At 42.3% G+C, this 22,511-nt stretch overlaps 3 protein-coding genes across 3 annotated transcripts; 1 reads left to right on the top strand and 2 right to left on the bottom strand.

The window, feature by feature from the left end:
* Positions 1-382: 382 nt before the first annotated feature.
* Positions 383-7,241, top strand: LOC118302280 (cartilage intermediate layer protein, nucleotide pyrophosphohydrolase). Its single transcript, XM_035628316.2, has 9 exons — positions 383-503; positions 1,241-1,412; positions 1,879-1,932; positions 2,101-2,367; positions 2,544-2,723; positions 2,827-3,132; positions 3,279-3,387; positions 3,508-3,656; positions 3,774-7,241. Exons 2-9 carry the CDS (start codon positions 1,349-1,351, stop codon positions 6,128-6,130), a joined length of 3,486 nt encoding a protein of 1,161 aa, XP_035484209.2. The 5' UTR covers positions 383-503; positions 1,241-1,348; the 3' UTR covers positions 6,131-7,241.
* On the bottom strand, positions 6,452-12,182 carry eif3jb (eukaryotic translation initiation factor 3, subunit Jb). Its single transcript, XM_035628318.2, has 8 exons — positions 12,025-12,182; positions 11,787-11,878; positions 9,318-9,372; positions 9,088-9,194; positions 8,900-8,996; positions 8,239-8,409; positions 8,070-8,143; positions 6,452-7,739 (listed from the first exon to the last, which is right to left on the bottom strand). The coding sequence occupies exons 1-8, from the start codon at positions 12,035-12,037 to the stop codon at positions 7,611-7,613; spliced, it is 738 nt and encodes a 245-aa protein (XP_035484211.1). The 5' UTR covers positions 12,038-12,182; the 3' UTR covers positions 6,452-7,610.
* A 930-nt stretch (positions 12,183-13,112) lies between these two features.
* On the bottom strand, positions 13,113-22,207 carry strc1 (stereocilin 1). Its single transcript, XM_035628945.2, has 16 exons — positions 22,047-22,207; positions 21,691-21,831; positions 21,025-21,086; positions 20,716-20,851; positions 20,013-20,101; positions 19,387-19,522; positions 19,096-19,292; positions 18,479-18,569; positions 18,011-18,182; positions 17,415-17,590; positions 17,109-17,264; positions 16,637-16,767; positions 16,360-16,508; positions 16,126-16,223; positions 15,046-15,196; positions 13,113-13,890 (listed from the first exon to the last, which is right to left on the bottom strand). Exons 1-16 carry the CDS (start codon positions 22,173-22,175, stop codon positions 13,739-13,741), a joined length of 2,166 nt encoding a protein of 721 aa, XP_035484838.2. The 5' UTR covers positions 22,176-22,207; the 3' UTR covers positions 13,113-13,738.
* Positions 22,208-22,511: the final 304 nt, after the last annotated feature.

A 22,511-nucleotide genomic window follows, 5' to 3' on the forward strand; every position in this document is an offset into this window, starting at 1 on the left:
AATAAGAAAAATAATGTACTCTAACTCGGATATGTTCTTCTGCTTTTTCCTACAGCACAGTGGAAAGCCAATGTGCAGTGTCAGGATCACATGTTGGATCTCACATGCTGGAGTCCTAAAACAGAAAAATGCCGACTGAGAGCAGAGGAGAAGACAAATACCCAGTTTGACTCAATCAGCATTGATCTTGAACACAGGGGGTCAATTTATTAACACCAGCATGTGTTACTCGGACCCCCTGACTGTGCTTCTTTCATATTTAGCTCCATCTAATAACCATTGCGTGTCATGGTTGTACAATGGAGGTGATAAATGATTAGGATAATAGTGTAATCAAAAGACACCCTGGCACTCTGCCGAGCGGGGAGGGGGGAGAGGCAGGGGGACTGGGAGCAGAGAGGTATAAAGGAGACAGTGAAGGAGTGTGTTGAACAGAGTGAAGAGCAGAGCTGGAGGAGGAGAGAGACTTCTACACAAAATAACAGGATAGCGAACTCAAGAAGGTAAGGAAAAATATGATTATCAAACAAATTCATATGTCTGCATCCGTCCACTGTGTACCTGGGTAGATATATCACTGGGTGTTGTTTGCATAACTAAAAACATCATTATATGACTACTATGTCCCAAAAAGTTGACACTTTATTCAAATTTCAGATCCTGTAATTTAATTTGTATAGTCATTTGTAATTTGAATTAGCTACTGATCCATTTCTTATAATTACAATGCAATCCAATCTATTCCTTCCATGACTTCCACTGTTCAAGCTTAATTAATGTATTTATTATTTCATACATTCTTTTTCTGTTCTTTTACCTTAAAAGAAAAGGTGAAAGATGATTATGTCGTGTAAAAATTTGCCAATGTACAAATACAAACTTTGTGTGTGTGCGTGGGTGTTTGGATTGTTTTGCCAGTGTTTCGTCAGTGGATGCAGAAATGTTTTTAGTGTTCCCCTGACAAATGATGATGGATAGCACAGATGTGTATTCTGATTTTTTTTTGGGGGGGGGGGGCTCTCCTCTCTCCAGCCATGTTTTTTCACCCCAAAACCTCAAAGACTAAAAGCATGGAACATTTCCTTCAACACACACTTTTTGGTTCTTGATAGGAACTATTTAATTCACTTCATTGAAGTTCAGCGCAAACTCAATTTGAGTATCCGTTGTTTAATTGTCTCATATCTACATGTATTAATTGTTCCTTCAGAGTTTTAACCTAATCTTCTCTTTCCACCAGGAGTTCCGGCTATTGGACTCAATCTTTCTTTTTTGGAGCTCCTGGTGTGAAACGCACATAACCAGAGGTGAAAGTTCAAGGGCCAGAGGTGGCGACAGAGAGTGAAAAATGTCACTGAGGCAACTTCTCCTCATCCTGGGAATCACTGCAGCCACTGTTGTTACTGGTCAAGGTGGGCCTCTCACAAAGATGCTGAGAATTCGGTTACTTTTCCAGTCTTGTTTGTTTCAAGTGTGAACTTGCCAATAACAGTCAGATGGGAACAATTGCAAATGACACAGATCTGTGAATTGCAATTCAACAAGGCTGGAGAATCTCATCATTGAATCTCAGCTTTAACATTGTAAAGTCAAAGGAAAACTTTCTGTATGATTTAGCAGTTTCTACAAACACTGACCTGCAGCTGAAAGTGTGTTCCCATTTTCAGATTTATACACCCAAACTAAACTAAACTTTCTAAATCACTGTTTTTACCCCTGCTGAATTTGACTGTAACCATGACTCCGTTTTTGGGACAAGACTAGTGAACCTTTACTGTATATTAAAACTTACAAAGTCATGTGTATGAGTGCATGACATACAAATAATGTGAGACACAGTTAAGGCATTAATCTCACATCTTGATTTGTCTGTTGCAGTGTCATGGAGAACGGACAACAGAGAGTCTGGACCTGATGTCTACAATTCTGATGGTAAATCTTGTTCTAAATTTCTAACCAAAAAACGTATTTTAATGTGTATGCAGTCTTTTTTTTGTCGATTTAGTCATATTCCTACCTTGTGGTTATTGTGGTGAACACAGTAAGTATGAGCTGCTGTTCAGGTCATGCGAGCTTCTGTACTCTGACTCCTGTATTTAGGAAACGAGTGGACCACGTGGTTCAACGTTGATCACCCCGGAGGTCGTGGAGACTTTGAGCAGCTGGAGGCCATTCGCTTCTATTACCGTGCACGAGTGTGTGAGACACCACGGGCAATCGAAGCCAGAACCACCGAATGGGTCCCAGCCCGTGAGACGGGGGAGATGGTCCATGCGGATCCCACTGTGGGCTTCTGGTGCCTCAATGAGGAGCAAGGTCCAAACCGCAACTGCTCCAACTATGCAGTCCGCTTCCTCTGTCCCAAAGGTTTGGTCTTGTAACACCTTGATATGCATTCAATTAAAAATTTGCACCCTGCACTCTTGAGTCTTTTACCTTAAAAGCTGAACTTTAACCTTCATCCAGAAATCTTCTTATAATACACTTCCAAATAATAGCATATTTCTTTTCATTTAAATATTATTTTCTAAATTTTCCAACAGATATCAGTGTGAACATTCAGAGTACCTGGGGCCCGTGGTCAGACTGGAGCCCTTGCCCCGCCGCCTGCGGTCAAGTGGGGGTCCAACTTCGCTCCAGAAACTGCCATTCTCGCTCCATGCCTTGCAGTGGGCCCAAAGTAGAAGAGAACGCGTGCAGTGGACCTGAGTGCCCAAAGACAGGTGACTTAATCTAAGCCTCATCTGATACAGGACACTTTCACAAAAAAGGAATCGCTAACCTGTGAGTCACTAAACTTTGTATTTGTTTTATTCTACTGTGTAGATTGTTCCCTGCAGTGTTTGATGGGGAGGGTGAATGCTGAGTGTGACGCGTGCATGTGTGAACAGCACATCCTGTTGGGTTCTGTACGTGGTGCTGGAGGTCTCACTGCTGAGGGGGCTACGATCCTTCACTCTGGCAAGCTCCTTACCCTTACTGACCACAACGGACATTTCCGCATCCCTGGTATCTGCCCTGACGGCAACACCACGCTGACAGTCAGCCTGCAGGGTCATGCCACCCAGAACATTTTGGTGCCCAACAGCGCTGAACGCACCTCTGTTCTCAGTGTCCAGCTGAAAAGAATAGGTAAAATCAATGTCTGTGGATTTACAGAAAAAAATATTGATTTCATGGACTTCTTTTTGAGATGCAAGTTTACTAGCATGAAGTGACTGACAAGAGCCTGTAACAAAACAGGGAAGTAAATAGGTTATTTCATTGTCATTTGTCAGAGAAACTGCGTGTGTTGAGCAACCCTGAGAGCAAGGCCAGGAGGCAAGGACAAACTGCTGCCTTCTGCTGCAAAGTGATGGGAACACCACAGCCAGACAAGTACCAATGGTAGGACCTTTCATACTGAAATTATAGTCCACAAATTACACAACTGTAGATTCCCATAGATAATGATATATTTCATTCCCGTGCTTCTGCTGACTGTCTTTCCCTGTGTGGCAAAAACAGGTTTCATAACAACAGTCTCCTAGAGAAGCAGACTGAGGACACTTTGGTCCTAAAAGATCTGCATCCTGAGCAGGCTGGGGAGTACTTCTGCAGAGCAAGTGGTCCATCTGGAGTGATCAGGACTAAACCAGCTACACTCAAACTCCTAGGTGTGTTGTCCATAAATTGATAAACATTAAATACACATGACTGTGAATAAAAAGACTTAGAAAGATAACGGTATCATCAGACTCAATCAAAATTTGTATTCTGCATCTCATCCACAGGTAGAAATGAGCATTCATGTAACCCCGAGCCTGAGTCCCACCACATCCGTCTTCCACATGACTGCTACCAAAACAGCACAGACTCGTTCTACTACGATGTGGGCAAGTGCCCTTCAAGTACATGTGCTGGGAAGCTGGACAACGGCATCAGGTGCAAAGACAAAGTGGCTTACTGCTGTGGTGTGGAAAAGATGGAGGAGAGGCAGATCACATGCCAGGGCTACCAACTGCCCACCATGGTGGTGACTGAGTGTAGTTGCCAGAAATGTGTGGACACCAAGGCTATTGTACACGGTAGGGCCATTGCTGCAGATAATGGTGAGCCAATGAGGTTTGGCCATATCTTTATGAATGGAGTCAGAATGAGCCGCACAGGCTACAAAGGGACCTTCTCCATTCAGGTCCCTCCAGACACAGACAGGCTCGTCTTGACTTTTGTGGACAACATGCAGAAATTTGTCAACACCACAAAGGTACTTCCATTTAAAACCAGAGGAGGGGCAGTTTATCATGAGATCAAACTTCTAAGAAAGAAAGCACCCATCACCATCAGCTCCATAGAAACCAACACTCTTGAGCTTGGGGAGGTGGAGGACCAGGAAGCCATGGTTCACATCCAGATTCCTCCCCATTCCTTTTATAAGGAGAACGGAGAAGTCTTCACGGGTAACGTCAACGCTAGTGTAACATTTCTCGACCCAAGAGATCTCTCAACAGCTACTGTGGCTCAAAGTGATCTCAATTTTATAGGAAATGAGGGAGATACCTTACCGCTGAGAACCTATGGTATGTTCTCAGTTGACTTCAGGGCTGAGGAAAGCAATGAGCCTCTGAATGCAGGCGAAGTCAAGGTGTTCCTGGATTCTGCTCAGGTGAAGATGCCTGAGCACCTCAACACCATGAAGCTGTGGTCACTGAATCCTGATACTGGCCTGTGGGAGGAGGAAGGAAGTCTGCAGGTGGAAAAGAAAAGAAGAGGCAAACGGGAGGAGAGAACCTTCCTGATTGGCAACATGGAGATCAGAGAGAGACGGTTGTTTAACCTGGACGTCCCAGAGAACCGCAGGTGTTATGTCAAAGTGAGGGCCTTCCGCAGTGAGCGCTTCATGCCCAGTGAGCAGGTGGAGGGAGTTGTTATGAGTCTCATAAACATGGAGCCCACTGCTGGCTACTCCTCAAACCCACGAGCCTGGGGACGATTTGATAGTGTCATCACTGGCTCTAACGGTGCCTGTCTTCCTGCCTTCTGTGATGAACAAAAAGCTGATGCATACTCCGCCTATGTCATGGCCAACCTTGGAGGGGAGGAGCTGGAGGCTGTCGCTTCCTCTCCCAAACTCAATCCCAACCTGATAGGAGTGCCCCAACCTTACCTGGGTAAACTGAACTACAGGCGGACTGACCACGGTGACCCCAGGGTAAAGAAAACAGCATTCAGCATCAGTGTGGCAAAACCGAGTGCCAACGCAGCCGAGGAAGGAAACGGACCCGTGTACGCATTTGAGAAATTGAAAGAATGCGAGGAGGCCCCATTCAGTGCGGCACACTTCCGGTTCTCAAGAGTGGAAGGAGACCGCTATGATTACAACACAGTGCCATTCAATGAAGATGACCCAATGAGCTGGACAGAGGACTACCTAAGCTGGTGGCCCAAGCCCATGGAATACCGGGCCTGCTACATTAAAGTCAAAATCAACAGTCCACACGAGATCAACGTGCGGTCCCGCAACATGGGTGGCACCCACCCTAAGACCGTGGGCCAGCTGTATGGCCTCAGAGACACTCGCAGCATCCGTGACATGGACCAGGCGACTATGTCGGCTGTGTGCTTAGAGTTCAAATGCAGCGGGATGCTGTATGATCAGGAACGTGTCGATCGTTCCCTGGTGAAAGTGATTCCACAAGGGAGCTGTAAGAGAGACCTTGTCAATACAATGCTCCAGGAGTATCTGGTCAACCACCTGCCCCTCGCCGTCAACAATGACACCAATGAGTTCACAATGCTAGCACCTCTCGACCCTCTGGGCCACAACTACGGAATTTATACAGTGACAGACCAGGATCCCCGCACGGCCAAAGAGATTGCACTAGGACGCTGCTTTGATGGCTCCTCCGACGGCACATCTCGTGTCATGAAGAGCAACGAGGGTGTGGCACTGACGTTCACCTGCGGAGATCGTGAGGTGTCACGCCAGAGTGTTTTCCAGTCTGTGCAAAATTCTCAAGGTCAGACAGCGACAAGTGTTGTGAGAGAAGGCAGACAGAACCGACGCCGGCAGCGAGCCAATGCACCGCGCAGCAGTCGTAGACGTAGCACCAGAAATCCTACAGGAAAACGCGCACAGGCCACAAGCTAAACCACACTGAAGGTCAACATGGAGACCAAATTAATACCAAACATGGACAGCAGTGGACAGTGTGAACCTTGTGTTTCGATACAAACAGCTTATATTGACTTATTTTTTTCAAATTAACTGAACATGTAACTAAAACAAAGCTAGGCCTCTTTCTTGCATCTTCTTCCCAAAGCAGTGCTGCATTTCCCCTTCAATTTTCAACTGTACTGTGGTAAATATTTACTTGAAACTGTAAATAGAGTATTTATTACACATGCGTTAAAAATCAGTAATCTGTGAGCTGGGTGCTGTTTAATTAAAACAAAGACAGAAGACAACTTGTCCTTTTGACCAGTGATTTATTAAATTAGATGCTTATAAAACACTGCAGATGCTGTTATTTCCCACGTTGTAATGTATCCAATTGTCCGTGTAACATTGAAACTGCTCAATTGTTAGAAAGGAAAAGGGAGAATTACCCTTTCAACTAACTGTAGCCCATATGAAGACATGGTGGGGTGAAGCCCATAAGCCCCCGCTCCTCATCACACTTGATACAAGCCTGCAGAAGCAATGATTAGGAGACCAGTTGTAGAAAGTTAATCCACTCGGCTGATCTATACTTTCTCTGCATTAGTATAAATCAATTTAGTAAATTGCTCTTGTCATGCACGAAAAATACCTTTAAGCACTCTTTGCTCCAGATTTCAAGGATAGTCCAGAGATGTATCAAGAGAATGGCTGTGAAGTTTTTAAGTCACATTTATTATACTTGTCTATCCCTTTTATCTTACAATGAATGTCATGTGCTCTCTCTGTAAAATTACAACTACCACTTACATGTTGCATCCGTCTCTAAATCGCCCACAATGCAACCTTTCCAGAGATAAAGATGAATTATGTACTGAATAATTGTTCTGCATTTGGCAACCAAAGTTATAGATACTATATACTTTCCTGTAAGAGACCCATCCACAGGTAAGTGAGACCTATAATATAAACATGACATTCTGGCTTAGGAATTTGCATAGAACCTTGTGTTTCTATGCCGTTACACTTTTAACTGCAATACTATATCTGCCATTTTGACAGGAGCAACATTCAATAAAAAAAATGAGCCCTGCAAAACTCAGTTAGCAATAACAGCAGTTACAATGTATTCTCCGTTGAAGCTGGGTCACCCACCAGGTACTACACAATTATGATTGCGTGTGTGTGTGTGTGTGTGTGTGTGTGTGTGTGTGTGTGTGTGTGTGTGTGTGTGTGTGAGAGAGAGAGAGAGTTGAGGCTGAATGAGACAGAGAAAAGGGAATTCCATATGTATGAACAAAGATTTGGTGAGACTGGATGCTCCCTGGTATAAGTCCCTCTGGTCAATGAAGCAAAATGAAGGGTAACACATAGTTCAGATTTTCCAGGATGGCACTGGACAGCATGAGAAGGTACGGCTGCATTTCTGAGGGGTTGAGAGAAGGAGACGGTAGTAGTTATGGAGTCGGTGTCACATGAAGTCCTCGTAGTCTTGGGTGTAGCCGCCATCAAACGCTGCATATTCAAGGTCATCTCTCAGCTGTGCTTTCAAACCGCCTCCAGCTACGACCCCTTTCTTCTTCTTCTTTCCTTTGTTTTGCTGTAAATGCAAATAAAAGTAACTTAAATATATATATATACATTATATATGAACACACGTCTGCAGCACAACGGCTGTCTAACTTGATCTGAGTGTTTTGTGGTTGAACAATGTTAAGACACTAAAATATTCATGGTTAACTTGCATTTTTACATGTTTCACTTGAATGAAACAATACTGTATATCAGTACTGTACATGAATGTTAAAGGACAAACAAGATGATTTCAATATTGAGCACACATCAAGTGACTGTCTTAAGTGAACAGCGCCCCCTACTGAGTTTGAACCACAGATTTGAAAACAAGAATAAAAGGTGTGCAGTCACTCACCTTTTCTTGTTTCTGTTTTTCACTAAGTAGGGCTGTCAGGGAATTACTGACTTTCTTCAAGTCCTCTATTTCCACTGGAAGAGGGAGAAGAAAAATCGTTATTGGCCAAGACTGTAACTGTGTAATAATCAGCATTGTTAAAAAAAAAGCAATGAGATTCTGAGCTTACATGAAATACAAAGTTCTCGAAACAATGAATCCAAGAAACTTGAATAATGCACAGATTTTTCAAACTGGGATATCTTTTCTTTCAGCAATTTTTCAAACTCTGTGAAGTCATCTTTGGAAGATGGACACATGGCATCAATCCCAGCAACACTGTTTGAAGTGCTACTGTCACCTGAAAAAAATAAAAATAATTAAAAGGCAGTTTAATATCTCATTGAAAACACAGATGCAACACCCTGCTTGACTATTGCACCCACATTGCTAGTGTTTAATCCAATGATCAAGCTCAAGGATATGAATCTGATCTGAATTTGGAAGGTGCTGAGATTACTGTAATATCTCAGAAAAAGCATGCTTTGTTTTGTGGGTTCTAAACAGAACCCTGGTATATATACACATGACCCACTAAGCATAAGTACATAAGCAGGTTAAAATGACTATATGGCATCTGCAGTAGGAACAACAGAGTATTGGTCTTTGAGAAGTAGAAGAAACTAAGGGAAATATCAAGTACAAGCTTCAGCAATTCGATATATAATTTGCATTCACTAAGTATGCATCAGTGGTACAGTTTTGTGTGCACAAAAACTGAAACATTGTGTATTGTGGAAGACTATTTACATATGTTGTATGTTTTTGTGTTAAAGGTGATTCAGTCTTACCAAAAGCATCTTTTGCTAGCTCCAAGTCTGCGGCTTCCTGTAATTTCTGCACTCGTAACTTCTCTTCGAGTAGTTCTTCAGGAGTAAGCTCTGCTTGCTGTGATGAATTAAAACAGATGAAAATAGCTTTAGTGTATTGAACAAAAAACAGTTAAAGCCATAAGGGTTGTTTTTTTTTAAATCCTCACTGTATTCTCCAGCTCTTTCTCCTTCAGCTCCTGTTGTTTTTTCTTTAACCGATTTTCTTTCTCTTTGATCTTCTCGCTCAACTTTTTCTTTTCAGAAACCTTTGTCTCTGGAAATTAAAATAATGGAATAATACAAATGTCAATTTGCTGAAGGCACACAATTCAACCACTGATGTACGTACAATACAATGAACCGTGTTCTTATGAAGATGTGGAAATTAAATACATACCTGCTTTCTTCACTTCTGCTTTATTCTCCTCCGTTTCCTCATCATCCCAGTTGTCCTATGAATAAAAAAAGTGAGACAAATATCAATTGATGTTGTAAAATAGTTGGTAGGCAAGTTTATATAAGACATCTGAAAAATGAAGACCTAATAAAGGGGCAACCAGCACACCAAGTGTGTTACACTAATTAGATAGAAATAGACCCATGAACATTTAGTATGAAATGCTGGATGAATCCAAGTCTGGATGATAATCCGTTGATAACGGTGTTTTGAAACACTCATGGCAAATACGGTCCAGCACCAACCAAAGGTGATGCAACAGTCTCCCAGACACGCAAGGACAGCATTTAACGTGGGTTTGTTTGGCAAAGAATCTAGCAAGTTCGAGAATCAAGTTTGAAGTGTGGTGCTATTTTGGCTTTAGGGGGGCCAAGGGAAACTTGATTGAACATGGTCACTTCATATGCAGCAAGAAATGGAACTGTGAAAGAGGTCAACAATTCAAATAAAAGGTAAGTTTACTATACGTTGTTGTGCTGGTGTGTGCATTGGAGCGCCTGCAGTCTCTCTTCGCCCAGGGCGAACTATAACACACTACACAGTTTAGTATAACTGCAACAGTTAATCGATTAGTAATGGACCACAATATTAATTGCCAACTGTTTTAATGATTGATTATTCGGTTCAAGAAGTTTTTATGAAGAAAAAAAAGATTCTATGAGTTCAGCTTCTTAAATGTGAACATTTTCTGGTGTCTTTGCTCTATGACAGTACACTAAATATATTTTGTGTGGACAAAACAATACATCATCTTGGGGTTTGAGCAACACAGTGAACCATTTCATGGACCAAACAATCAATCGAAAGAATAATTCACAGATTAATCGTTAATGAAAAAACAAAGTCCTTGTGCTACAGGAGGATAAACCCCTCAGCCTCCTAAACTCCTCCGAGTAATAAATTATTTCGTGACATAATTTAAGTGTATCAGTGCTCCCCCAGCACATTAAACAACAATGGAATAAAATTGATGAGTGAAAATTTATAACACTGTATTATTTATTTTTTTTAAATACCGCAAGAAGCACATTTGGGTGAAATCAGATGATTTATCTGTTGAACAAATGTTTGTAGTCAGATGAACGAGTCTGTCAAGCTGCGACTAAAAACAAACTAAAACTTGTTTGACAGATTTAAAGAACTTGAATTTTAACAGGGAAAATGATTCATTGCCTCTGGAGTGATTCAGCACAAACCTACAATATTATATTATAAAAATCAAAATCACGTGGCACTGCTCTCCAGTAATATCCACATAATCCATTAATCACATAGCCAATTTAAAGCATTTCCCACTTACTTAAACTTTTCTGAACAACTGAAAATGGCATAACTGACCTAATTTTAAACAAGACGGTTGTTGTATTCTTGAGCTTGCTGCAATGACAGGAATCACTCAATATCCAGGTGGGATTAGAAATTCATTGAATCTGGGCAAGTGACCGAGCTGGCCCCTGGTTTTGCCACAAGTTTTTCACCCGTCAGTTGAATAAAAACACACTTTGTGCTCGCAGAGGACACGAAATCATCACTTTCTTTTATTTCAGGGGACCTAACGGGACAGAATGCTGAACAATCTTAGAGGCCCCCGCCAGCACTTTGCCTGGGTCAGTTTACCTGAGGGTTCTGGACAGGGACCGTGTCCACATCCAGGTAATAACAACCCCTTTCACACCATCAACTGAACAGCTGCGTCCGCTGCCACACTGCTGCTCGGAGGGAGGAAGCGTCGAGGCCCAGTCGAGTCATCGCCAACCCCCAGGAAGATGATTTCATCTGACCGTGGCTAACGTCCGTTAGCGAGCTGAAGCCGCCGCGTGTCACGTGAGCGACGCTCAAAACGGTGGAAACTCAGCACAGGACGCGCGCGCTGTTCCCCTACAACCATCGCATGTAGACAACTCTGACGAGCTAACCGTCAACGTGGGCCAAACCGAGCAGCAAAGCTAATGCTACAAGCAAGCCGAAGCTTTGCTAGCTCGCTGGCCCGGTGTGACGTTAGCGTCACGGCTGCGTTATCCACATTTAGCCCCGGCTGAATTACATCGCCGCCCACCCGCGTGGACATACAAGCAAGCCGTGTATAAATGCAATGAACCCCCTAGGAGCATCCGCGTGTTGGGCTAACGTGAACCGTGGCGCGAGTACATCGCGACGGTTAGGGTTAGCTCACCGTTAGCTAAGCTACTGAGCTACAGCCACATGAGTTAGCCGTCAGCTAGCACAAAGCTAACACGGGCTCGAGGGGCTAGGACTGACAGGCAGCCACAGACCGCGGTGAAGCCTGTCACCGGAGCCGGGGCGACAGTGCTTGTACCCCCCCGGGGCCGACTAACCGCGCGCCCTCAACGGTCACCCGACCAAACGTCGACCGCGGTGAATCCAAGCGCGGACCGTGTGTCGTGTTACCTTAATGTCTTCCTCTTCGTCTTCGCCTTCCCATTTGTCCACCAGCACTGCCGCCTTTTCGGTCGGCTCGTCCGCCTCGAAGTTGTCCGCGTCTGTAAAAGGGACAGCATGAAAGTCGTTAGGCCGATCCGCATCGCACGGGCGACACGGACAATTACACGGGAGCGTTGTACACAAACGACCGGGTGAAAACCCGGCTGATGAGCGGTTAGCTCTCGGTCCCAACTCAGTGGCTCACCCCAGTCCGCCATGTCGGCTGTGTCGGTCGTGTCTGACAGGCGCGCGCGCGCGCGCGCCGGACTCAGTGCTGCAGCCCGCTGGCCGCGTTCAGGAACGGCTCCGACATCCTGGACGTCACTGGGCTGATCTAATGTCCTCAGTGCCCCGGACGCTCCGGGTATCAAGAGACCCGTCCAGACCCCGCGGGGTTGTGTTATCTCATGTAAACAACACACATGGAGGGAGATTCATCTGATGTGAAGGATTCATTGCTGTCCTTTATTTATATCAGCAAATTAGTGGATCCAATTGTTGTTGTCTTTGAAATGAACAGGTTTTATTTAAACTGACTCACTAAATCAAAAGGTTCAAGATTCATATAACGCAGGTGATAAAAATTTGGTTTGGTGAGGCTAAAAATAATAACAACAATTATTATTATTAGTAGTAGTAGTAGTAGTAGTAGTAGTTCTGGTAGTAGCAAGGCAAGGCAAGGGGAATTAATTTGTAGAAGTAAGTGATTAAGCATTGAATCTTAAACCCCATTGACTGTATTAATACATACTTTTATAGGAAAGCTTTTCCCGGATTCTTCTTTTTGGTTTTTGGTTTTGTCTTCACACACCAAATTGATTTTGACGAATCTGGGATCGATCAGGCGGCTCCCTGACGGTTGTGTATGATGGATATGAATCTAAACATCTAAACTTTCTTAAAACATTTGCACAGTAGTATACCTGCCCATACAGTGTGTTCAGTTAGCAATACAAGTAAGTGCTGTTGCAGAACTGTCCTGGTTCTGATACTTAATTCATTGTTTTCAAACAGTCTAATGGACAGGCTCATCATTATACTACTTTATTATCCTATAATGTTAAGGTAATATAAAATGTTTATTGTATTTTTTACAAATGTATACTAAATATAACTGTATCTAAATATATATAGTTTGAAAGGGGTCCACTATCGTGTTCTTTTAGAGTTAGGGCCTTTATGTCTACAATACTGTAGATTTAAACAACATGAATGCAATGTATTTTTTTGTGAATAGATCATTATGAACTATTTCACCAAGTGTGTATGAGTGCTGAAGACAGACAGAGTCGATCAGAGGCAGAGTGGTTCATTTTAATAATCCAGGTCTATATTTATCACACCAGAAAGTGTGCACAACAATACAAAACTCACAGCAAAATAGACTGAAGTGCGAGCATGATGTACCTTCTTATCACATGATCAAAATATAAATGTAGGAAAGGTTAAAGCTCTTACTCCGATAAAAATAGTATATAATTTTTGCAAAAATATAGAACTTTGTAGGGATGAGCACAACTTGGATTTGTTAATAATAATTGTATAATAACTACATCCAAATCTACTTGGTTATAGGTTTGTTTTCCTGGGTATGGTGACACATCCCTGAGGAAGATACACGGGAACAGCAGGAGTTCATACAGGCATCTCAAAGTATGAATAAATGAATAAATAAATGAATAAACCAAGTGAAATGAAAATAAATAAATGGGTGTTGGTTGGACTTTGTAGATATGTTGTACATACGGTGAAATTGTTTTTGAATTAAATTATTTGATTGGTTAATTTAGTGCTGAATGTTGACATGTCCAAGGGAAAACTGCACAAAATAAAATACACTGAATACAGTGTTCAGAAATCCAGAAGTGCTGCTTATTTGTAAGAGGTCAAGTTTCCACAGATCGGTGACGTCGTCTTGGTTATGTGGGCGAGGAGGTGTCTCCTGATCCAGCAGGGGTGAGTGGGGTCATGTGGCCGGGCAGATCAGGGCAGGGCAGGATGAACAGCAGCATCAGCAGTCCCAGTGTGAGACACAGAGGACTGTGGCTCAGCGCCAACCCCAGTGACTTCCCTACAGGGACACAGTGAAACCAATATAAATATACATCCACGCAAAAATATGAACAATCTGTCTTTGTATATTATAACAAAAAAGTGTATTTGACTGCACTTTCAGTTGACAATTCACACTCATATTACATTCAAGTACAAGTAACACATTCAAATAACACAACACATTAAACAATATTCAACTAAAGTGAACCATTTGTTTCTTTCCTTTTTTAAATAAAAAGTCCAATGTTGACACAAAATGATTTCACATTTACTCTGAAGGTGAGTGTTGTTCGATGCTCAACGACTGCTGCAAGATAAGTGTCTTACAAATTCTAAAAATCTACCAACTCAGTCTTTCAAATAGATATATACAGTTATACATTTTTTTTAAATAGTATATAATCGGGAGAAAAATCATTTAAAGCCGGAGTGTCCCAGTTCTACACTACATACTTCTCTAACCAGGGTTTTGAGAATTAAATAACATTTAAAAAATAAATGCAAATGTCCTGTGTGTAGGATTTGCAAAACATCTGGCTTTGGCAACATCTGTCAGATGAGAACAAATCCAATAGACTGCAATCATTTTCACAAGGATTATCGTAAAGTTATGCCACCACCATAATTTATCATCAGAAAAATATTGTACAATTACAATAATATTCTACACATGGGGCTTTAAGTAAGCTCAAAGATGTTTATATGAATTCTAAATGTTTTTTTAGTAGCCTGCTGATACACAAAGGATATACAGGAGCTACTTAAAGCTGATAAGCAACATTAAATCAAATTGCAGATGTTGGTGAGACAGATGATCTCAGACAAGAATGTAAAAAATTTAATGATTACACCTGTAGAAAAAAAAATTGGATTTTCTTTGCAATGTTTCTAACTGGAGTGATATCTGTCGGTTTCCCTTTGAAGGAAACATTAACCACCCTTTTTCTTGTATGCTAACTAAAAACACACTACACTATTAATATCAGTATATAATAAACTGTACTGTATAGTATTAGTATGGAATTGGGACACAACTTTGTTCAGAGCTTTCAGGGAGTCTAGTTCGTATTCACCAGATGAACTGAATTTTGTGGAGAAAAAAAATTAAGTTTGTGATCACGACCTACCTTTACAACTTATCACAGAGATTCAAATATTTTCGTGGGTTTACCTCTGAAGTCTACAGGCCTGTTCTCCCAGGGCGTCAGCGCCATAGCAAGAGCTGTCCTCTGAACGTCCGACAGAGAAGAGACCTGCTCTTGAGTTACTGCAACGGCCTGCTCGTAGGAAAACATGCTGATCTGTCTGGAGTTTAAAGCCACCTTGAGGAAAGGACAAAATGGACAGATGGACACAGACACAGAGATGTACACAGACAGAAATTAGACGAGACAACATAGGGGGCTTGTTAAAATAAATCAGACCAGTGTACTTAGCGAAACCGTAAAACTGAGAAAAAAATTAGATGAAGTTGTGTTTGTAACATATGAAGTTTATACCAGCTAATGTCCTCGTTCTTTGAGTTTAAAATCAACATAAGCTTTTAAAAAATACACCCGTCCCACCCTTTGTATAACTAGTTTAGTTGTGTTTTTGTACCAGACGGAATCTTCACACAACCATGATAAATTAAAAATCCTTTTAAAGCTCTATATGTTCTGATCTACTACCAATACTACTAAGGTACAAATACGGGCTTCATATTCCCTATTCATGCCAAAATAAAATAGGAGAGGCTAAATAAAACCCTCACATAATTTCAGGCTCTTCAAACTCACGAGAGTTACGAGAAGAAAATCTTTCTTATTCTATGAATAATATATTCATCTGTATAAAGGTGAACTACATCAATTCCACTAGAGTCAGTTACTGCTTTTCTCTGCTGAGCTAAGCTTTTTATCTTTGAGCCAAACTTGGCTCGACAACTAGAAATAGATCAAGAAAAATGCATTTGTTTCTTCCGCTTATCTGGGTCCAGGTCATGTTAATTAATTGATTATATCCTTACGATTTATTTTTCTAGGAAGTACTGTAAAATAAATGTTTGACTGGGTATTACATTTTATTCTGTGTGGTATTAAAAACGTCTAGAACTTGATGAACCCTGCATAAACCCTATTAAATGTACCAACAAGAACATAGATTAAGATATTATGGACCATAAAGAAAACAGTCATTAAAAAGATGATTTAAAATGATAAGAACACATGCTGTGAATGTTGTTTTGTTGTTTAATTAAATGGTGACTTACATTAAAGCGTTTAGGTGAGATCATTGAGATGGCCACGGGTGTGATTCCTTCGATTTGCTCTTTCACCAAAGCCGACATGGCAAAGTCGGGGAGACCAGCTGCGAAAAGTGGAACAACAACAGGTCACCTGAGTGAAAAACACTGGGACCCAACCTCAAGAGAGAGAACTATAAAGGGCAGCAGAAAAAAGATAGACAGACAGACAGACAGTGGAGAATGGTGAAAGAACCATACCTGCCAGAACTCCGACCTCAATGAAGACCTCAGTTCCCCACGAACTTATGGGTCCAAAAGCCAGACTATGTGTCAGCAGCCCCACCAGAGCATCGAGCTGCTCCTCTGAGCAGGACAGCCTCAGCTGACCCAGAAAGAGCACTGCGTTACTGCAGCCACCAGGGGGAGACAAAGGACGACAAGGGAGTAAGAGAATTTCATTTCATTCAATTTAATTTCAAAAGTAATAAAGATGTTTTAAATGATGTTTAAAAGTGTTTTTTGTCATTTTACTCACCTGAACTCTACGGCATTGAAAGAGTTCATCTCTGCGGTCGTAGCTCCGCACACGATGTATCCCATTGCCACCAGTGTGCTGGAGTCCAGCTGACTGGTGTAGTTTAACACATTGTCAAAGAGTGTAGCCAGCTAGGAGGCAAAACAAGAGTTATGATCCAGACAAGCTTTTTTGAACACGTTATTAGGTACAACGAGCTGAAACCACCACAGTCTAATACAACAGCCCTACTTATACCATCATGGGTGCTTGTCAAAAGACTGCCCTATTTAATGAAAATAAAATAATCTTTTTTTTTTACATATCGGATTGACTTCTGTCAACATGAAGGTTTGAAATAAAATGTGTGCAGCTATAAGGCTGGATACAGGGCAAACACACACCTGTATCAGAGGTGTCCATCTATAATGTCTATAATGAGCGGTACAGTGAGTTTATAAAGTTCCCTAACTGCTGTGGCCTAAGCAGTTACCTGTCTGCCGCTCCAGTCACTGACAGCACCCAGAGCAGCGATGCTCCGCCGCTCAATCAGTCGGAGGCTGCTCAGCTCGTCGACTGTCAGTTCCAACGCCAGTCTACCCAGCTGAGAGATCAGCGACTGGGGGAAGGAGGAGACGGGGCCGTACATCTTCACGCACACACGTGATTCCAGAGGAAACCCGGAAAAATATACAGAGCAGACACACAGTATCAAGTCCTGGACAGAGGAGGGGAAACTGCACGGCCCTGAATTAAACACATCAGAGAGGTTGGTAAATGAACCAAAGCTGACTCTGACCTGTTTGACCTTGTTGAGCAGCTGGCCGCGTTGGTAGGATGCAAGGAACGGGTCATGACCCATCAGCTCCAGACAGTTGGAGAAGGCCGACGGCGACATGCTCGACAGGCTGCTGGAGGTCCAGGCGGCGGGAGTTATAGAGTGCAGAATCTCACAGGTAGGAACAATGGGAATCGCTGGTGAAGGGACACAAATATCTGATCAGAAGATGCTTCTGACATGACTATATACATCATATATCATCAAAAACGTCCATTAGTAAAGTAAAAATATTTTTCTTCTTCAATTGTATTGAGTTTAATGAAACAAAACATGTCACACGTTAATTAATGAGCTTCACTCAGGTGCTGGCAGGTGGATTCTGTTTCCTTTTGGACAGAGCTCGACTAGCCAGTCTGACCCTCTCATCTAACGCTCAGAGGGAAAGAAAATACAATTTCCCAAAATGTCGGACTATTCCTTTAACAACTACTACACCCGATATGTGCCTAAAGGCGCTCCAGTAACTGCCTTGGACATAAGGCATACTTCCCAAGATGTTGAACCACTCCTTTGAAGTTACTTTAGACATTTTAAGGAATCAAGATGACGCTCACGTGACAGGGGGTTTATTTTGAGGAAGCCCAGGAAAAACTGGAGGACAAACTGCTGCTTTTGAAAAAAGTCCCTCCTCTCGTTCTTGTCCAGACAGTGGGCTCCCACGTCTCCACGTTCCCACCGACGCTGGCTCATGAACAGCTTCTCCACACGCCCCACCGTCATCAACGCCTGGGGGGACATGTGGAGACGGATACACAGAAAGACCAGGATGTTCACCACCTCATCCTCACACCCACTGGAGATGTGACACATGAGGTGTGTATATATATATATATATATATATATATATATATATATATGCCTTCATTGGCCTTCGCTGCCATGGAATCACATCGCTCCATGGATTTCTGGACAGCGAATGACCCAAGTTTTAAATTCTCCTCAGTCTGAGGATCAAATGGTCTCGTCTCAGGAGCAATTGAGATGTAATACAGAGAGGAACCAAAGGACAGCCGGTAACTCACCGGGGGAATCTCCTGCAGACTGCTGTCAGGCAGGAAGAAGAGGAACCAGTCCACCTGACTCAGTGTCGTGTGGTTCCAGTTCTTCACTGGGCTGAGAGGAAACATGAGAACACGTCACCATCTCGACTCAATTTCCTGCTGAGTGACAAGCTGTTATACAAAGAAATTTGTGTCCCATTTAATTTTGGTATTTGATGTCTCACTCACTTTAAGAAATTCCGTAAACATACTTAAAAAAAAACTTTAAACTCTTAAGATTTACATTATTACGAGGCCAAGTTTACCTTGTTGTATTTTCTTCAAAGAGAAACTGGGAAATTTGCTGATTAACTCAGTAATATACTGATAATATTAAAGTATAATGTACATAAACCCAAATTAAATTACAATTATGTTACTTTATTTTGACCTATTTTATATAAAGTGATTTATTTTATTATGTGTTTATTTATTCTATGATTAAATGATCATGTTTTCTTTGTATCCTCAGACTAATATTCCAGGATAAGTAATGGCATGGTTATACTGCTTTGTTGTTTTTAAATAAAACACAAAAAAGGACTTGGATTCTGTAGCTACGACAGGTGCGACTTTTCAGTTTGGGATGAGGAAGTTACCCGAAGACGGCAGGTTCTTGCAGGATTCGAGCCACGAGGTCCATCTTGCTCGCGCTGTAGCAGAGGCCCAGGAGGGAAACCAGATTGTCGACGAAGAAGGTGCGGTCCACCCGGAAGAAAACCTCATCCACCACAAACGGTGCCATGATGCCCAGTGAACGGAACTCCTCCTCGGTGAACACCCCTGTGTACATGCCCTGTAGAGGAAAGACAAGTCCACAAATCACAGATCACACAAAAAAACAGCTGCACTGTCGATCACTTATCGACCATCGGTGTGGCTCCACTGACCATCCTCTGCACCATTTTGTCCACCAGCAGTTCCTGTTTTGTTCTAGGCTGCAGGAGAAAGGGATGAGGGTCCTGAATGATCATCTTCCTCAGAGCGTCCATCTCAGCTGTAGAGAACTTGTTGATAGTGCTCACACTGCAGGGAACCACACAAACACACAGGAAGAAAAAATTATAGTCCATTAACTGCTGTTAAAAGCTCTTTAATATAACCTTTGGCCCGTTGAGTCAATGAGAAAGTACTTTATTTAGACGTCACAACACAAACGGAGAGAGCAGCTCTCAACACTACCATTTAATTTCTTGGCAAAGAGAAGACAGAGGCAAACACAAAAGGAGAAGAAGTTGATGATATTATCGTGCTCTATTTTATTCAGGGCTAACAAAGGTTGCTCGAGAGTGGACACTCAACTCTTTTTCTTTTTTTTAATAGATCAGTCATGATAAGTGCACAAGGGTTTTCAAATTTCCTGCCAACAACGTACATGTGGTGATTTTTCAGCGAAGGGTTGTGACATGTAATTCTTATCGACTCATAACGAGACGACCGTTTCCCCTGCAATCATTTTGAAATAACTGAAAATGATGTGAACACATTAACAGTGAAATGCCAGCGTGTGACTTACGGCATGGAGAGGGCGATCTCAGCCCCGAGATCTGTCAGCAGCTCGGAGAAGAACTCCAACTGATACAGCTCCTCGATCACACACTTTTTCTGTCCAGAGGAACGGAGACACAAGACAACAGTTAAACGATGAACCATTAGTAATCGATTACTAAATTAATCGCCAACTATTTTGATAATCGATTAATTGGTTCAAGTAGTTTTTATGGGGGGGAAGTCAAAATTCTCTGATTTCAGCTTCTTAAATGTGAATATTTTCTGGTTTCTTTGCTCCTCTATGACAGAAAACTGAATATCTTTGGTGTGTGGACCAAACAAAACATCATCTTGGTGGTTTCGGAAACACGATAGACATTTAATGTCATTTTATGGACCAAAACAACTAGTCGATTAATTGAGAAAATAATCGGCAGATTAATCGATTATGAAAATAATTGTTAGTTAGCTAACTATGATTTTCAATGTAAGGTATCATCTTAAATATCATCAAACAAAAATGGCTTGGACAAAAATATCGGAACGTTAATCTGATGTTTTGTAGCATAACCTTTTTCAGACAAACAGTGAACATCGAGCTGATGAGACTTTCTTTGCGTTTTCTCCATCAATATGCCTTTCTGTGTGGTTTAACTGGACATTGTTGTCCCTTAAACACTTCACAGTCGAAAGAAAAAAAAAAGTCAAATAAACTACAGTAAACTCACCAGCGAGGTGTGAAGAGGACCAGGCTGCTGCCTGAGGAAGAGCAGGACTCTTATCACCGCAGGAGGCGAGGGGTCCGCCTGAAAATGTTCCTTTAATACCTTGCAGCTCACTCCTTGACCCAGTGTTCCCAGACTCCTGTTCACACAAAAAGGTGGGCGTTGACAGAGAGCTCTGACAATTACTGAAAAGAACCAACACGTTTAAAAGAGAGCGGGAAAATTTGAACATCTGCCGCCAATAGTATTCACACACTTTGAAAAACATACAAAGAAATTTGGCTCATTGATCACAGAATAGAATTTACTTACAGAAAATGTTCTTGGACTAAGTCTGGTTTTGCATCACGCGCCTCTCTGAAGATCGCTTTAGCCTGGGGAAGATGTTGGAATAAAAATGTGTCATGTAGTCGTTGCAACATGACGATTTCATGCAGTTTGTGAGCTGCCTTCCTTTCCAGTTTTCACAACCAGAGACGAGATCAGAGACGAGGGCAATCGGATATTGGGACGCTTTTTGTCTGTGTTCTTTGTATTCCCCGACAGGTCCATTCACAGTGTCAGTGGTGATGACGTCTTTGCTTTTGCTTTTCCACTAAATAATTAAGCCGCTAATCAAGATACTGTCATATGCACCATCTCAGGACAAAACAGAGGAAACACACGAGATCATAACACAAAAGTAAAAGTCACAGGGTCAGGGTCAGATGTTTTGGCATATTCGAACACTGTAAGCAAGTGTTTGTGAACGGACGAAATGAATTCAAAGTACACATTTTACGGGATAGTGCAAGATATATTTCTCCTCTAATGCATCATCATGTTTTGAGATCTTTTTCTACTCTTTATCTTGCGAACATTCGTACAGGGACTCTTTCTCTAGCTGAACTGTTCCACTCTCCTGTGACGGGGTCTCATGAGCTGGCAACACACTTTTCAAGAGGCACAGAGCAAAGTGGAAGATGGGCTGTGCGTCACCTGCTGTGTGTTAAAGGGTTTTGCGGATACGTTGGCAATGTCGTCCACGAGCAGCCAAGTCCTGGGCAGGACACTGGCCAGGGGCGTGCAAACGAGCAAAAGCTCCACATCATCCAACCAACGGACCACTTCTGGAAAGCCCTGGTCACAACAGAGGCGAGGTAACACACAGAATCCAGTCTTACAAATCGGAAAAGTTTTTTTCAACGATCAAATAAAAATTCGACCAAGCAAAAGTGAAAAGCTTTTGAAAGTACAACAGTGAGATACAGACACACACTTAAAACTGATCATACTTGAAACAGGAATTTTTTTTTTTCTACAAGTTAATATGAATGTGCCTTGACATTTCTTACCCATAGTTTGGTGGTGATGAAGTTGGCTCGTGGCGGGCTGCGGCACGGCGTGTGCTGCACTATGGCGGGCAGGAAGGACCGCAGCCTGTCAGAGGTGAGGGTCAACAAGGTCTCCGTCTTCATGCCCATGACGAGGGAGCCGAGCTGCTGCAGCTGGCCCGGAGCGGTCATCTGGGCCGGAGCGAGGACGGTGTGCGGGTCAGGGCATGAGATTGCAGGTGAGCATCTCTTTACTTCATTCATGGGTGAGTGAGGTGTAAAAATCAAAATAAAAACTCACCGTGGTACTCGGAGACAGTTTGTCTACAATTACGGAGGCCTGAAAGACAAACAGAATAGCAGCAAATGAATAAAAAATAAACAATAAGCTCTGTATCTTGTGATGCTGTAGTTGTAGCAGTAATTGTCTTCACCTGTTACTTGACTTACTAGAATTTAAAACAAAGTTCTGTGGGCTTCAACAGC

Source organism: Scophthalmus maximus, chromosome 4 (assembly GCF_022379125.1).
Source record: "Scophthalmus maximus strain ysfricsl-2021 chromosome 4, ASM2237912v1, whole genome shotgun sequence".
NCBI lineage: Eukaryota > Metazoa > Chordata > Actinopteri > Pleuronectiformes > Scophthalmidae > Scophthalmus > Scophthalmus maximus.

Coding starts and splice junctions, on each gene's coding strand:
- LOC118302280 (XM_035628316.2), top strand. CDS start 1,349: ATGTCACTGAGGCAACTTCTCCTCATCCTGGGAATCACTGCAGCCACT. Junction 1,933..2,100: donor TGATGTCTACAATTCTGATG/GTAAATCTTGTT, acceptor TCCTGTATTTAG/GAAACGAGTGGACCACGTGG. Junction 2,724..2,826: donor ACCTGAGTGCCCAAAGACAG/GTGACTTAATCT, acceptor TCTACTGTGTAG/ATTGTTCCCTGCAGTGTTTG.
- eif3jb (XM_035628318.2), bottom strand. Junction 8,144..8,238: donor TCGAGAACTTTGTATTTCAT/GTAAGCTCAGAA, acceptor TCCCTCTTCCAG/TGGAAATAGAGGACTTGAAG. Junction 7,740..8,069: donor AAAAACAGAAACAAGAAAAG/GTGAGTGACTGC, acceptor TTGCATTTACAG/CAAAACAAAGGAAAGAAGAA.
- strc1 (XM_035628945.2), bottom strand. CDS start 22,175: ATGGGCATGAAGACGGAGACCTTGTTGACCCTCACCTCTGACAGGCTG. Junction 17,265..17,414: donor TGCTCAACAAGGTCAAACAG/GTCAGAGTCAGC, acceptor GTGTGCGTGAAG/ATGTACGGCCCCGTCTCCTC. Junction 16,768..17,108: donor GTGACTGGAGCGGCAGACAG/GTAACTGCTTAG, acceptor TTTGCCTCCTAG/CTGGCTACACTCTTTGACAA.